This window comes from Neolamprologus brichardi, chromosome 3, assembly GCF_056152115.1.
Source record: "Neolamprologus brichardi isolate AB-2024 chromosome 3, ASM5615211v1, whole genome shotgun sequence".
Classification (NCBI taxonomy): Eukaryota; Metazoa; Chordata; class Actinopteri; order Cichliformes; family Cichlidae; genus Neolamprologus; species Neolamprologus brichardi.
In genome coordinates, this window is record NC_142106.1 from 49676553 (window position 1) to 49692371 (window position 15819).

The window sequence follows — 15819 nt, forward strand, 5'->3', positions numbered from 1 at the left end:
AATTGAATAAATGTGGTCTTAAAACCAATCAAAATATTAACAAAGCCCAATCAGATTCCTCTGTAATTTGAATATGTAAATTATTTGTCTTTGTAAATTATTTTATACTTTTTTTTTTTTTTGCCTAATGTCAGCTACTTGTTTTGAAAAACTATACCATTTTAGTAATCAAACTATAAAGTGAGCATATTAGTAAGCAAGGTAGTGGCTGAAAGTCTGTCATGATAATTTTTGTTGACGTGTTTAGTGTAATCAGATATTTGTATATGTAATTTATCACAACATCAAAAAAAAACATTTAACTCTTTTTTTTAACTTTATTATTTCTTTTTCAGATCAAAATACATTTTACTCTGGTCTTAGCTCTTCGTTTAATTGTTATGAATGACTACTGCCCCCGTGTGTTTAGAGCTCCTGCTCTTGTTGCTGCTTAAAGTTTTTTTTTTTTTATTTATTGACGATCTAAAAACAATCGAATAAAGTCACATGGGCCTTTCCAGCAACATTTTTTGCGGCATTTTGTCTTTAAATGACAAAAACTATGTTTGACAATTAATTTAAAGGTCAGGCGTACGTCTACTACGCATGCGCGTGTTCAGATCTTGGCGTTTTAGTGTGAGCCAGAGAAGTGATAAAGTTTGAATGGCAGAAATGGGCTTTTAGGAGTGTGCCGTGTCCAAGTCTGAAGCTCAGTACAGAGGGTGCAGTGCAGGAAAAGAAAAGTATGACAGCCAACGAGGATCAAGAGGTATGAAAGAACGCAAGAATGCTGTTAGCGTCTAACTGCTAGCTAGTTGACGGTAGCGTGACTGTTAGCATTGATCGGGGTGGTCCTCGGTTCCAGACAGCAGCCAAGTTAACAGACTGTTATTATTTCGAGTACAAAAGCTCAGCGACACTTTCCCAGCTCGTCCCGGTTCAGATGTCGCTCACGACACCTTCCATTCAGAAGTCTACAAGGTTAATCTTGTACCTGCAGCGACAAACAGGGCTTCAGCCCGTGTGTTAGCCGGCACACAGCAGTTTTCCACCGCTACTGTGTTGTTGCTTCTCCGGCTCCTTATGATGGTGACTTGTTTCGGCTTGGATACAAAGATCGTAAAAGCAATGAATTTAGCACATACGAGTGTATAAGGCCTTGTGACAGACCTCTGTCCTGCAAACCTTTGCTAAGCTAATGACTGCATTTCTCAGGGTTGTCTGGTAGCGTGCTGTCTGATGTGTTCTTGATGTACTTCAGTCCTGATGATATTCCTGTTACTTCACTTGTTTATGTGATCCCAGATGGAGCTCGAAGCTCTTCGCTCCATCTACGAGGGGGATGAATGTTTCAAGGAAATGAGTCCAGTTTCTTTCCAATTTAGGGTGAGTATGTGCACTGTCCAAGGCTGTGCAAAAATGATTGTCTTCTGCAGTCCTCTAACATCCAGTTTCAGAACTATGGTCATAGAATTAAAACAAGAAATTTGAGCCATCATGCTCACAGCTACTTTAAAACGTTAACAAACCTAAAGGCTGAATTCAGTGTCAGTAACCTTCTCGTCTTTTTGAATATTACACAAAAGGTAGGAGAACTCGAGGACAGCAAAGCATTCATTCTGGACATCACGTGGCCTGAGACGTACCCTGAAACTGCTCCACAGATCTCACTTGAAGCTTTTTTCAACAACAGGATGTAAGTTCCAAGTATACTGATCCCTTAGTTTGTGTTAAATTTAAGTCTTTGAAGAAATGGTAAATGGACTGTTTCTTATGTAGAACCTATAGTCCTCATTCATGCACTTTTTTTCTATGGTTGAGTGCTTTCTAATAGTTACACACACATACTCATCAGAGAGCAACTTGGAGTTAGTATTTTGACCAAGGATATTTGATTCAAATGATTCACTCCTCCATCAAGCCTCCAAAATTGGCCTTTTCTCTCTTTTGAAAGAGAAAACTATTTTCATGTAGTTCTTTCTAACCAGCTTGGTGTGAGCACTTTATTCTTCAACACACCCTGAATTCTGTGGGCGATTTGTGTCATTTCTCTGTGTTTTCAGTTTTATTTTTTGTCCTCAGTTTGAATTTGTTAAACCAAGATTTTGGACTAACAGCTCTTTTAGAATTAGCTGTTGATGAAAAACTACTACTGCTACTGCTGTCAAACTGCTATCTTTGGCATTTTTCAGAGATTCAGCTAAAGAAATTAAACAAATTATGTGTTTTTTGCAACAGGCTGCTGGTAACAAAGTGTCTGAAGATACAATTTTTGGGGTGGCTGTAGCTCAGGAGGTAGAGCAGGTCACCTACTGATCGGAAGGTTGGAGGTTCGATCCCAGGCTCCTCCAGTCTGCATGCCAAGTATCCTTGGGCAAGATACTAACCCCAAGTTGCTCTCCGATGCGTCCATCGGAGTATGAATGTGTGTGAATGTAGTTAGAAAAAAAAGCACTAAGTACAGATAAAGTGCTTGTGAGAATGGGTGTGACTGGGTGAATGTGGCATGTTGTATAGAGCGCTTTGAGTACTCCGGGAGAGTAGAAAAGCGCTATATAAGAATCAGTCCATTTACCATTTACAATTTAAAGTTGGTTTCTTTGCTATTTGTCATGTGTGGTCACAACACTAGTTCATTGCTTGACTTTAACTGCTTGAATGGTTCATAGGTCAGGGTTAAAAGGCTTAAAAAAGCCCTTTCCTCTGAAAAAGGTCCGGTATGAGGACCTGACCTGAAAGTAATTTAAAAAGAAGCCGATGGCCAAAGAGAAACTTTGAAAGACTCACAAAACACAGAACTTTTGCTTAAAAGAATATCAAAAAATGGCTTTTTATAACAAGAAACAAAGACTTTTGCACAGTACTGTATTTACAGTATTGGAGAGTGCAGGGTGAGACTGTGGCTGATGGTACTTGAGGATTTTCTTTTCTTTTCATCATCTTGCTTTGAAAACAGCTCAGCAGAGACGAAGCAGCTGATCCTGGCAAAGTTGGAGGAGCAGGTGGAGGCTAACCTGGGAGCTGCAATGATGTACACTCTGTTTGAGTGGGCAAAGGAGAACCAGGAGACGCTCATGGAGAACCACAAGTCTATAGTAACGGCTGTGGTCAGTACATTATTATTTCCCAATATTACCATAATAAAGAACAGCGTTTCTTCCTCTGTGAAAAGTTTGGGTGTCATCCTCGACAGTATCTTTCAATTCACACATTAATAATGTTACTCGGTCTGATTATTTTCAATTTCGCAACATTAATCGTCTCCGTCCTTTTCTCCCCCCACATGTCACTGCATTCTTGTCCACAGCCTTGTTACTTCCCGGATTGATTACTGTAATTCACTTCTTTTTGGTCTTACTCAAAAATCCATCCACAAGCTCCAACGCGTCCAGAACTCTGCTGCCCGTATCATCACCAGGACCCCTTCTGCCCACTACATCACTCCTGTCCTGCAGCAGCTTCATTGGCTCCCGGTCAAATATCGTATCAATTTCAAAATACTCTTGTACACATTTAAGGCTATTCATCATCTCTCTCCTCCATATCTCTCTGATCTGGTTAAGATTACTGCCCCATCTCGTTGTCTCAGATCTTCTTCTTCCCTTTCACTCTCCGTCCCTTCCCCCCGTCTTGCCACCATGAGGAGCTGGGCTTTCAGCTGCTCTGCTCCACGACTCTGGAATTCCCGACCTCCTGATTTAAGAAACATCTCTTCCTTCTCTCTCTTTAAGTCCCAACTCAAAACTTACTTGTTCAAAATAGCTTATCCCACATAACCTCTCCACTCTGCTATTTTAAATTTGTTTATGTCTTATGCTTTTATGATTGTGTAAACTGCTTGCTTTTATGTTGCTTTTTATTCTGTGTACAGTGACCTTGAGTGTTTTGAAACGTGCTTTCAAATAAAATGTATTATTATTATTATTATTGTTAGCTGGTAAAAGGTGGAAAATATCCCAGCTCCTGTTATGGTTTTGTTAGCACTGCATGTAGTTTTTTGCTCAGATCTCCAAAAGTTGATTCTGTTCATCTCTTCGTAGCGTTTTGTGGGAGAAACATTTCATCACTCATCCAAGTGACTTCTTCAGTCTTAGCTGACTGCAGCTTTCAGTTTATAAACAGTACATTTGCATAATGACTGAAACCAGCCCACTGAAGGAGCAATGGGCTGGGAGGTCAGTTCTTTAATCTTAATTATGCAAATACTCATGACCACTGATCAACAACCACTGACCAAAGCCCACTGATCAATAACCATGAGTACCATTCACAGAGAGTTGGGGTATGGCTGCAATCACAGCATTGTAAGATGGTGACAGATGTACCCTTAGGCCCCCTCCTCGATTCAGAGATGGTCTTTCCCTTTTCACATAAATGGCCTCCAGGATGTTACATCCTCATCATTGAAAGAGTGTCCACTGGCCTGTAGGTGTAAATAGACTGCAGAGTCCTGGTCTGACGAGGTAGCTCTTCTGTGTTGTAGCCAGAGGTTGTTTGGTTTCCCCGATGTATAAATCCTGCCAATCCTCCTGCACTTAACAGCGTACACTATGTTACTCTGTTTGTGTCGGGGGACCCGATCCTTGGGGTGGACCAGTTTTTGGCGCAGCGTGTTTTGAGGTTTAATAGCCACAGAGACCCGTTGTTTAGAAAAAATGCATCTCAATTGCTCCGATACTCCTGACACGTACGGATCACTACAGGTCACTTAGTCAGCGGTTGTCCTTCTCTCCTGGATCAGCTGGAGCTTTCTTTAGGTGCCTTTCCAGCTTTGACAAAAGTCCAGTTGGGATAACCACATTTACTCAGGGCCTTCTTGATGTTCTTCTGCCTCCCTGGCTGCTGTTTCTGTGGGGATGGTGTTCGCTCTGTGTTGTAGCATCCTGACGACACCCAGTTTATGCTCCAGTGAATGATGAGAGTCAAACCTTAAATACTGACCCGTATATGTAGGTTTACGGTACACATCAGCTTTTAGATGTCCCCCATTACTGATGGAAATCTCACAGTCTAAGAAGACTAACCTGCCACTTTTCATATCCTCCCTGGTGAATTTGATGTGTCGGTCCACTGAGTTAATGTGATATGTGAATTGTGGTACATCCTGAGATTTAATTTTCATCCAGGTGTCATCCACATATCTGAACCAATGGCTTGGTGGTGTTCCTGGGTAGGATAGCAAAGCCCTCTTTTCCACTTCTTCCATGTACAAATTGGCCACGATGGGTGAAACTGGGGAGCCCATGTTTTTGCCTGTAGAACTGACCCTTGTATGTGAAGTAGGTGGAATGAAGACACAGCTCAAACACACTTGGTCAATGCTGAGAGTGGTCCTGTTGCTAAGGTTGGGGTCATCCTGTAATCTCTTACGGACTACCTCCAACACTTCCATGACTGGGATGCAAGTGAACAGAGATGTAACATCGTACGAGACCATGGTTTCATCTGCCTCCATAATGACATCTCTCACCTTCTCAACAAAATCCAGGGTGTGGTGTTCAGAGCTGCCCACCAGCGGGTTGAAGATCGAAGCCAGAAACTTGGAGATGTTATAGGTAACAGAGTTGATCATGCAGACAATCGGTCTTAAAGGTGCACCCTGTTTATGTATCTTTGGTAAACCATACAGACTTGGTGTAGACTCCCTTGGGTACAGCCTGTGGTATGAGGTCCACTCAATAGCCATCTCTTCTTCTGCTTCAGACAGTCTATCACAGTCTATAAGGGGGCCTAAGGGTACATCTGTCACCATCTTACAATGCTGTGATTGCAGCCATTCCCCAACTCTCTGTGAATGGTACTCACGGCCATTGATCAGTGGGTTTTGGTCAGTGGTTGTTGATCAGTGGTCATGAGAATTTGCACAATTAAGATTAAGGAACTGACCTCCCAGCCCATTGTTCCTTCAGTGGGCTGGTTTCAGTCATTATGCAAATGTACTGTTTATAAGATTGAAAGCTGCAGTCAGCTGAGACTGAAGAAGTCACTTGGATGAGTGATGAAACATTTCTCCCACAAAACGCTACAAACAGATGAACCGAATCAACTTTTGGAGATTTACTTACCTGGATGATTGAGCGTGCATCAGGAAGATGCACGCTTTTGCTCAGAATTTAGTGTTTGACTGATTGGCTTGAGTCATCAAAGTTTGAGGGGAATAAACCCAAAATGATGATGATGTTGTTGTTGTTGTTGTGCAGACGCTGACGTCAAGCAGTGAGGTGAGTGAACCTGCCACAGCAGCAAAGAAGAAGGAAAAGAAAGAGCAGCTGACTAAAGCCCAGAAAAGAAGGATGATAAACAAAACAGGTACATGAAACTGTGTCCAGTAGCTCGTATTGTTCGATACGTTATAAAAACTCTGCCATATTCTTCTAAAAGCTCTTTAAAACAGTGCTGGTTTTAATTTGGGGATAATGGTAAACTTTTGTGCTCTGACTCTGAATTGGTCAGAGTTGGTCCTAGCACAGACGCCTGTGGAACTCCGTAATTAACCTTCTGGAATTTCTTTGAGCGGTCTGGTAGGAGTGGGCTCTAAAAGACTGATCATTTGGAGGATGCAATTACTGGTTAACTCAGAAAGATCCAACTGGAGAAAAGGTCTAAATAAATATCAATGGTATTTAATATACCTTTACATCTCTGAGTTTGACAGAAGTATATGTATTATTTTTTTCTATAATGGTTAAAATTTTGTTTGAAAACATTTATGAGATCATTACTAATTTTGGTTAAAGGAATTCATTGCTGAGTGGATCTCTGACTCTTTGTCAGCCTGGCTACAGTGCTGAAGAGAAACGTAGGGTTGTTCTTATTTTCTTCAGTCAATCATGAATAGTAAGATGTCCTGGCTTTACAGCAGGGTTTTTTTTATTTTTTATAGAGCAACTATTTTTTTTCAGGTGAAGATTATCTAAATTATTGGGATTCCATCTGCATTGCGATATTCCTCTAGTAACTGATTGAAATTGAGGCTGATTATTATGACACAAAAACTATTCCTATTGATGACTGATTTTGTTCTTTTTCCAAGGCTAAAAGAGTCAAGTCAATTATGGCTCTGAGATTAACACAATAAAGTAAAAGCACCACCAGCAAGGCTGTTGGAAACATTTTGATGGAAAATCGTTAGACTGCATATAAAGATGAACGTAGCTGTCATGATGTCCCTCGTTGGTTAGTGTTTCATAATGCATCTCTAAGTGTAATGTATTTATATACAGTTGTGATCAGATGTTTGCAGACACTTAACTTGGGTATTTATGCTGTGGTAATTTTGGGTGTGATTTCTTTAAACAGTTCTTTTTCCTGGGTGGAATGACTATACAGTATTAAGTAGTGGAAGTAATGGTTTAATCCCCTGCTGAATTTGTGAGTTTGCTCAGTTACAAATAAATGAAAAGCTTCTCATTTTTATGATAGTTTGAATTTCAAGTGACAGCATATCACCCAAAAATCCAGATAAACACGCCTCATTAATATTATACATTGATTTGTGTGCCATTGAGTGAAATGAGTATTTGATCCCCAAGCAAAACATGTGAGTACTTGGTGAGAAACACAGCGGTAAGGTGTTTCTTGTAGTTGGTCACCAGGTTTGCCACATCTGATGTTCTGTCTGTGTTCTATTTAAACTGCCATTTAAAAACTGGAGGCTGTTCATTTTGTCAGTTATCAAACATACATATTCAGCAGGGTATCAAATAATTATTTCTTTCAATATAAATCGTTAATGACTAAAAAATAAAAAGCACAAGTTTTAATTTATTTTGGATTTTCTCTAAAGTATGAATACAGGCTCAAATATACACTTGCACTCACTTAAACGTTTTAATAGGTGAATGCCTTCAACTTCTTGTCAACGATCATTAATGACGATGTTTGGCAGCACTCACTGGACTCACCAGTAGTCAGAACAATGGGAAAGTCCAAGGAACTCATTCAAAAGCTAAGAAGGAAAACTGTAGTTGTAGAAGGTCTACAAGGAGCCATTTCTAAACAAGTGCAGATTTCAGGATCATCAGTTTAAACCATTGTTCATTAATACATGTTATACGCTTTTGCCAAAAAATGGAAGACAACCCAAACCGTCCCCTTTAGCTGAGAGGAAATGAGTTGGAACAACTCAGAAAGTACTAAGGCTCAAGCCTGCCTGGAAGCTGCTGAAACACCAGCATCCCTGTGCACAGTCCATTCACCATGGACTGAGAAGGTGCTGACCACAAAAACGTGGTCCAACCTTCCTTTATCTCAAAAGTTCCTGAAAGAGTAGTTGTCATACAGCTAACAGATCATCTGCAGAGGAATGGCTTATTTGAAGAGTTTCAGTCAGGTTTCAGAGCTCATCACAGCACAGAAACAGCTTTAGTGAAGGTTACAAATGAACTTATGGCCTCTGACAGTAAAACCCTGAAAGCCTCACTGCAGCATTCACTACTGTTGACCATAATATTTTAGAAATATTTAACTGCAGTGGTTTGAATCATATCTATCTAATAGACTCCAATTTGTACATGTAAATGGAGAGTCCTCTTCACACACTGAGGTCAATTATGATGTTCCACAGGGTTCAGTGCTAGGACCAATTCTGTTTACATTATACATGCTTCCCTTAGGCAGTATCATTAGAAGACATAGCATAAATTTTCATTGCTATGCAGTGACACCCAGCTCTATCTGTCCATGAAGCCAGATAATACACACCAATGAGTTAAACTGCAGGAATGACTTAAAGACCTGGATGGCCGCTAACTTTCTGCTTCTAAATTCAGATAAATTGAGGTTATTGTTCTCGGCCCTAACAATTTTAGAAGTATACTATCAAACCAGATGCTTACTCTGGATAGAATTACAATATTGGCTTCTCTTCACTGGCTTCCTATTAAATCCAGAATCTAATTAAAAACATCCTTCTCATCACATACAAGCTCTTGAATAATGAGCCTACAGAGCATTTAACTCTCAGACTGCTAGGACTAGTGGTTCCTAGAGTATTTAAAAGTAGTATGGGAGGTAGCGCTTTTAGCTTCAGGACCCTGTTCTGTCCAACCAGCTTGAACGTTGGATTCGGGACACAGACACCCTCTTGACTTTTAAGACTAAGCATAAAACCTTCCATTTTTGACAAAATAATTACAGTTGGATTAGATGGCCCTGAATTGTCCTCCAGTTATGCTGCAATAGGTCTAGGCTGCTGCTGAATGCAATGGTATGCAGACCATATACGAGCTGTAGAAGTTCAACCAAAATGTGTCCTCACAGAGAGAATCCACATGTAAATCGAATATTCACAGCAGTAACATTAGAAAATATGTAAAGTGGAAAGCCTTGGGAAACTTTGGGAATCACTTTCATGTATACTTGATATTCATTAATATAACTGTCATTAGACAGCAGTAAGAGGTTTATAGGTTAGCTTCATAATATTTGAATTCCTGCTTTCAGATCACAAAGGTGAGCTGCCCAGAGGCTGGAACTGGGTTGATGTAATTAAGGTAGGTGTCTTTTAGTGTTTTGCCACCAGATGGTGCACTTTGTTCCTTTTAAGCACTGTTGTTACAACTTTTTCTTATCTTTGTCCTCTTTCCTTGGTCCCTGCTGCTTGACCACCCTCCAGCATGTAAGTGGCAATGGTTAAATGAACATTGTTTGCACATTGTCAACATACAGAGTGACTTACTGTTTAATTTTGCATCCCTGCTGCAGCTCAGTAAAACTGGAGGGAAAGATGAAGACTAGGTTGCACAGACAAGCTACGTGAGGCTGATGGTGTCTGTAATACTCCAGCTACATGCGCCACTCAATATGACTGCTTCCACAATGAGGACAGTGTGTAAAACTGGATCTGCTCACAATCCCAGTTAGACTCTGACTGTAAGCTGAAAATGACCTGAAGGCTTTGCTGTGCTTGTGGTGGTTTACTTTTTTTTTTTTTTTTTTTTCCTCACTGCTAGTACAGCTACGGCCAAAGCTTTTAGCAGTCACGTCACTGCAAAATCAATTTTTTTTTTTTTTATTTGAAAACATTTTTGAAATTCATGAAATATTTGTGATTGCTCATCATAATATCATAGAAACATGTTTAAAGACAGCAAAGTGTATGAAATTAACTTTTGGCCATAACTGTACATGAGACGGAGAACACATTAGGCTTTTGTTGAAGAGTGAGTCTCCTGCTCTGTGGTCTGTCAGGGTGAAGTGTGCTGGAGTTTGACTGATCTGCTGCCCAGCACTGAGCTGTTGGGGTTCTCAGCTGAAGCGTTACGCTGCTGTTACTGTGAGGTACCATGTGACGTGTTAAAAGCAGAGCTGCGTGTTACTTTTCTCAATATTTTCCTATTTTGATAAATGTCCCTCTGCCCTTTGAATTGTAAAGCCAGAAGTTTTTATATAGAAATAAAATCAATTTTATCTACTGCTGGTCTCAGAACATCATTATTCATTGGCTTGTCTTGTGATAACACTGTTTTGTGCTGCAGTCAGTGTCCATTTCTTAAAGCTGCAAATGGTCATCTTGAATAAAGAATTACTTATGGGTGCAAGTCCGCCAATACCTTTGTCGGAGGTCAATTATATCAGGGCTCTCCCATTGAATAAAAACTGACAAATATATATAAGACAATGCTGAGTAGAATATGTGCCTTGAAGAATGTGATGTGGTTTCTCATCTTTCTCAAACAAAAGCAGGTAATTCAGCCTTTTTGAAGGAAGGTGCTATGATGCATATCTATTAAGATATCAAAGGAGCTTGGAAAGAAGAGTGACAGGACTTGAAGTTTTTCCAGTTCTTAGACCAAATGTGGAAGAGTCCCAAATTTTAAGCCCTGGTGACAGTGGTCCCTGAGAGCAGCACAAAACAAATTAAATCAAAACTAACTCTGGTCCGATTTTTGTTGATGTGTTCACAAACGACAAGAGTATGTTAAATGAATTACTATACATTGTTTTAATGATTATAAAAGGAATGTACACATTAGTGAATTGGTGAAAACAAATGACATCCAGTGTCCCGTCAACAGCCATCTCCTACATTAAATATCAGTCTCTTATAAACACATGTAGGTTATACTCTAGAAGCCATTCCTGTAGACACTGATTTCAGTCACTGAGTACAATAAAGAAAGTTGCCATGTACACGTGGACCTTGTCCAGAGTTAAAAAGGAGTTAAAAATGCAGTTGCTTATTGTTGTACATGAAAAGAAAAAACTGGTTCAAGCTGATGATTGTTGAAGTAGCTGGTGACCCTACAGACTTGGAGCACAAGTGTCAGCCCAAGTTCAATCCCAATTCGTCCTTGATTAATATTAAATTTGGTTGCCAATGGTGTTCGATTGTCCTCTTATAGCATCACAAGTGCTTGTAAATATGACTGACAGGACTAATGCCAGGCTGCTTTCCAGATACAAGTCACTACCTGGACCTGCGGTCTTTTCTGTTCTTATCTAGGCTTTTATCCATGGTCTTTTCGTTGTCCCCTCTGCATTTAGGGCAGTACCACTTTCCTTTGGGCTTGTAGGTAAGCCCCACACAAGAGAAGTGGAACCACTCAATCGGGCACTGATCATTGTCACAGCCGATCATTTCACCGTAGGACACTTGTTCACAGAGACAGTAGGTGGGCTCATTAGGATCAATGGCAAAGTCGACCGGTGAGGCATCTCGCTCTTGTTTAGCCTTACGTTTCTTTTTCTTTGCAGACTTGGACTTTTTCTCTCGGGGTGGAGGGAGGGACAGCTCTTCCACAGGGTCATCCAGAGAGCCATTGGCAGACTGGTGGCTGGAGTCACGGCTCTCGCTGTTGCGTTGACGTCGTGGGCGGCGGGTTGAGGTGCGTTCGGGGGCTGGGGACTCTTGGATGCTGGAACGCCTCTCTGTAGTGAGCCGCTCTGCCTCACTGGGCTCCTGGAGGCACAGGGAGTGAGAGTCCATTTGGCGGGAACGGTTCTCTACCAGTTCTGTCATCTGGGTCACTACATGGATCTTCTCATCACCAAGCTCCTGGCTAATGATGAGCGCTCTCTGTAGCTGGATCTGCAGACGTTTTCTCTGAGCTCCATCTTGCTCACCTTTGTATTTCTCAAACACTTCATCCACTTCATTCAGCACATCTGTAAAGTACAGGACATAATAATTAATGGGTGTTTTAAATGTAAAAATATTAATAAAACAACTTTTAATTCAGTTTTATTTACACAACAACAATCACCTCAAACAATAAGAGAGGAATCCCCCAACAATCAGCCCCCTATGAGCAAGCACTTGGCGACAGTGGGAAGGAAAAGCTCCCTTTAAAAACAACACAATCTTCAGGAGAATCAGGCTCAGGAAGGATAGGTTTCCATGTTTTAATTCCTTAATTGCAGCTGTATTTTGAATATAGACAGGAAGTAGGGCTGGGCAATATGGCCTAAAATCCATATCACGGTATAATTTGAAGCACGTGTGGTAACGATATATATCGTGATATATTATTTTCTTCTGTATAACGTATTTTCCACACTATAAGGCACACAAATCAAGAGTGTGCCTTATGTATGAATTCTGGTTGTGCTTACTGACCTTGAATCGATTTTGGCGTGCAGAAATCTGTTAAAATGTTTTAGTACAACTTTGGTAAGCTGCACTGCTTGATGGATTATCAGAGCATTACAGCTGCCGTAGTGAGGAGCTTCGCGGAGTAATCTGGGTCCAAAACTCTGTCTGCTTCAGGTCCCAAAGTCAAACAAACACAGAGTTAAAAACGATCTAAATTCTTTCATCTTTAATAAAATCATCAGCGTTGCTGCTTTACCAGGTGTAACAATTAAGTTTAACATCCATGAAAACAGAATTTATTAAATTTAACGGAGTTAGAAATTAACAGGAAGTTAGCTCGCTGGTTTCCACCTAAACATTTCATACCATGTTCTGACTGAGAGATTTTTGAAACTAATTCAAACGTACAGCTCTGCTACCACTTCCAACATAAATGAAGACCGAGAACTAAACAGCAGTGGCGTTTGCAGGGTTACTGAAGTTGGACTACCTGGTATATAATGTTGTGCTACGTGATTGCTAGCGACACAGCTATGCTAGCATTACATTAGCACAGTGAAGCTGAGGGATGAACGCCAACTTTTTTTCCACTCGATAAAAGTTAACGTGAGGGATTCTGGTGGTCAGGGACAAACCACCCTAAGCACCAGTTGAAAGCATTTGGTCGATGCTTTCGACCAAAACAGGCGCAGCTTGATGACATCATCAACATGTGCTATCGCAATAGAGCGATATAGTCAAAATCTCTATCGTTGGCCAAATTTATATCGTTTCTATCGTATATCGTTTATATCGCCCACCCCTAATGGGAAGGTTTGTGGTAATGGTTAAATATGTTTTTAAATGTCAAGTGGATCAAATGCTCTTTGAACAATGGACAATGTATTTATGAGTTTTTAGTGGTCAATGTACCTCATTATTGGGAATTCAGTAAATAAAATCACTTGCCCAAAGACAAAAACAACAAGGCTCCCTCAACATCAAAGCTAACATGGCTCGATATCACAGCATCCAAAGAAGTGGACGTATATTAGACAATGACACTGAAATAGTGTCAGTGGTCACTGTTTGAGTAACCCTAAAAACAAATTCGTTTTACAAAATTCCATCTGGCACTTAAACATTATATGACAAAAGTAATCCAAGTAGCTGAAGTGGGTTTGTGGTTTAAACTATATCAGTTCCAACTTTAAGGAACGTATGCAAAGCGAGCAACAACATTTCACTTGTCTCAGGGACATTAGACCAGCTTCAGTAATGACAGGCAACCAAGTGAACGGCGTCCAGGTAAACTAATATTACCTGTTTGGCAATACAGCAGAAGCACGTGATGTTGGTAACTGACACACAGGGATGGGAAACCTACAAATAGGTTACCAGGACATCAGGATTTTGGAAATGCACACAGGTGACTAACTGCCAGCTAGCTGGCTTTATACGCAGACCGCACTTTAGGGACACCCAGCGTAAAATTACTGCAAAATCACCTTCCAGCACCAGGCTCTTATTTACTTAAAGTGAAACTGGAGTTGGACCTAAACAGCAGGAGCATGGACGAGGGCTGAATCCCAGTGTGGTCCCGCCTACAGGAAATGACGACAGTCAGTTGCTGCGAGAGGGATAGCTAGAGTAGCAGCTGTCTTGCAGCTCTGCAGTTCACACTTAATAGAGCGGAGCGGCGCGCGGAGAATGTGCATTGGCAGCTCATAAACACTGAATATTGCTGAATATAAAAATGAAATAATCATTCGAGCTCAGCCCGAAGTGTCAGGGACTTGCTGCTTATTCTGTGTCAACATGAGGCAACAAAGCAAAGGCTTTCCGGTACCGAAGGCTTTTGTTAACGCCTGCTCCAGGCCTCCATCAAGGACTTCATAACCAAACACACCTCACTGACAAGGCGAAAATGAGCTAAAGCGACTCTTTGTTGGGGAGAACCTGATCAGCTTATATCTATTAAAGCGATGCAAGCTGCTTGTGACGTTAACCTCGGCCGTCAAACAGGCTTCACAAACAGATGACCGCACTTATTGATCTCCTGCACGTATTTATTCTAATATTTCACTTCAGCATCTAGTGACACGAACAGACTTCGTTAAAAGCGGAGAAATCCTCAAGTTTAGGCGTAGTTTCCAACCGCAAAGAGTACTCAGCGAAAACACCGTGCGGGGACACACACTGCTCTTGTTCAAAAGTTGATTTTAAACAGATAAGGTCCTAGTTTTTGGAATATGTTAGGCCGATTTTGCCGCGGGATACCACACTCCTTTTATTAAAACAATGCTCGTGTATCACGTCATACTGTACATGTTTTCCGATATCAAGTGTAATCATTCTGCCCTGCAGTTTGGTGCAGAGGGAGTATGTCAGAGCTATGCTAGCTGACGGATGTCCACCTCATTTTTTAAAACACTTTGCGCGTCAGTACGAGTATCCACATCTCAGTTCCGGGAAGTAAGAACGAGCACGGACATGAAGCTTTCTGCAAAATGGGAACCCGGGGCTCGTGCGTTCTCCACCATTTCAGTACAGCACGCGACACTGCCCTTAAAGCCTTACGAAGCGATTCGCGCGTGGGACAAGGTAATAGGAAGACACAGTACCTTGATACTTTGCATCAATTTCTCGAAGCAGAGAAACATTTCTTTGTATGTCCAGGGGCAGCGACTCCACACATTCCAGATAATCCTCCACATAGTTGACCAGTTGTTGCGACTTGTCGGCATTTGGGAAATGGTGGCCTAACATCGTCTCTAAGATGCATAGAGGCAAAAAGTGCTGTGAAAAAAACAGGGAAATATATTGCTAAAACCAAATGCTTGGCGACTTTACAGCTTCTAAGGCAGTTCCAAGCAGCAGTTCACTTCAAACAACACTAAAGCCACTGCGCATGCGGGAGTATTTTCCCTTTATGGTTTTGTAACACTTCTCTCGCTTATCGCCGCTGAAGGCGTGTCCGTTTGGGGTTGCAGTATTGGGATTGGTTTAGAGTGACCTCATTATCATAATATTTTCCCGGGAAATATAGCAGTAGTTTAGGCAGAGCCCAAATTTGACCTAATGTTTCAGTTAAAGGTTTAGTTCACCATCTGTGTCCGAATGTGACGCTAATACAGACAAGTGTGTTTTGACGGAATTTCAAATACACTAGTGTTAAAAAAAAGAATATCATGAAAGCTTTTTTTCATAATTTAAAAAGGTTAATTTTCTTATATAAAATATAGGTTTCAAGGCTATTTTGTTTTATTTTCATTACCATGGCTTTTAGTTCATTCAAATGTGAAAAATCTCAAAATATTAGATTA

The 15819-nt window shown here is 40.8% G+C and overlaps 2 protein-coding genes across 2 annotated transcripts; one reads left to right on the forward strand and one right to left on the reverse strand.

The window, feature by feature from the left end:
- The first annotated feature begins 583 nt into the window (after positions 1-583).
- On the forward strand, positions 584-10395 carry rwdd4 (RWD domain containing 4). The gene is made up of 6 exons (XM_087837795.1): positions 584-748; positions 1285-1365; positions 1566-1675; positions 2936-3086; positions 6180-6288; positions 9424-10395. Exons 1-6 carry the CDS (start codon positions 725-727, stop codon positions 9486-9488), a joined length of 540 nt encoding a protein of 179 aa, XP_087693921.1. The 5' UTR covers positions 584-724; the 3' UTR covers positions 9489-10395.
- A 532-nt stretch (positions 10396-10927) lies between these two features.
- ing2 (inhibitor of growth family, member 2) lies at positions 10928-15389 on the reverse strand. The gene is made up of 2 exons (XM_006809845.3): positions 15118-15389; positions 10928-12087 (listed from the first exon to the last, which is right to left on the reverse strand). The coding sequence occupies exons 1-2, from the start codon at positions 15260-15262 to the stop codon at positions 11390-11392; spliced, it is 843 nt and encodes a 280-aa protein (XP_006809908.1). The 5' UTR covers positions 15263-15389; the 3' UTR covers positions 10928-11389.
- Between the last annotated feature and the right edge of the window lie 430 nt (positions 15390-15819).

Excerpts from the sequence above, each read along its gene's own strand:
- rwdd4 (XM_087837795.1), top strand. The coding sequence starts at position 725 with ATGACAGCCAACGAGGATCAAGAG. Across the intron at positions 3,087-6,179 it reads AGTCTATAGTAACGGCTGTG|ACGCTGACGTCAAGCAGTGA; the intron begins GTCAGTACATTA and ends GTTGTTGTGCAG. Across the intron at positions 6,289-9,423 it reads AAGGATGATAAACAAAACAG|ATCACAAAGGTGAGCTGCCC; the intron begins GTACATGAAACT and ends TCCTGCTTTCAG.
- ing2 (XM_006809845.3), bottom strand. The coding sequence starts at position 15,262 with ATGTTAGGCCACCATTTCCCAAATGCCGACAAGTCGCAACAACTGGTC. Across the intron at positions 12,088-15,117 it reads AATTGATGCAAAGTATCAAG|ATGTGCTGAATGAAGTGGAT; the intron begins GTACTGTGTCTT and ends TGTACTTTACAG.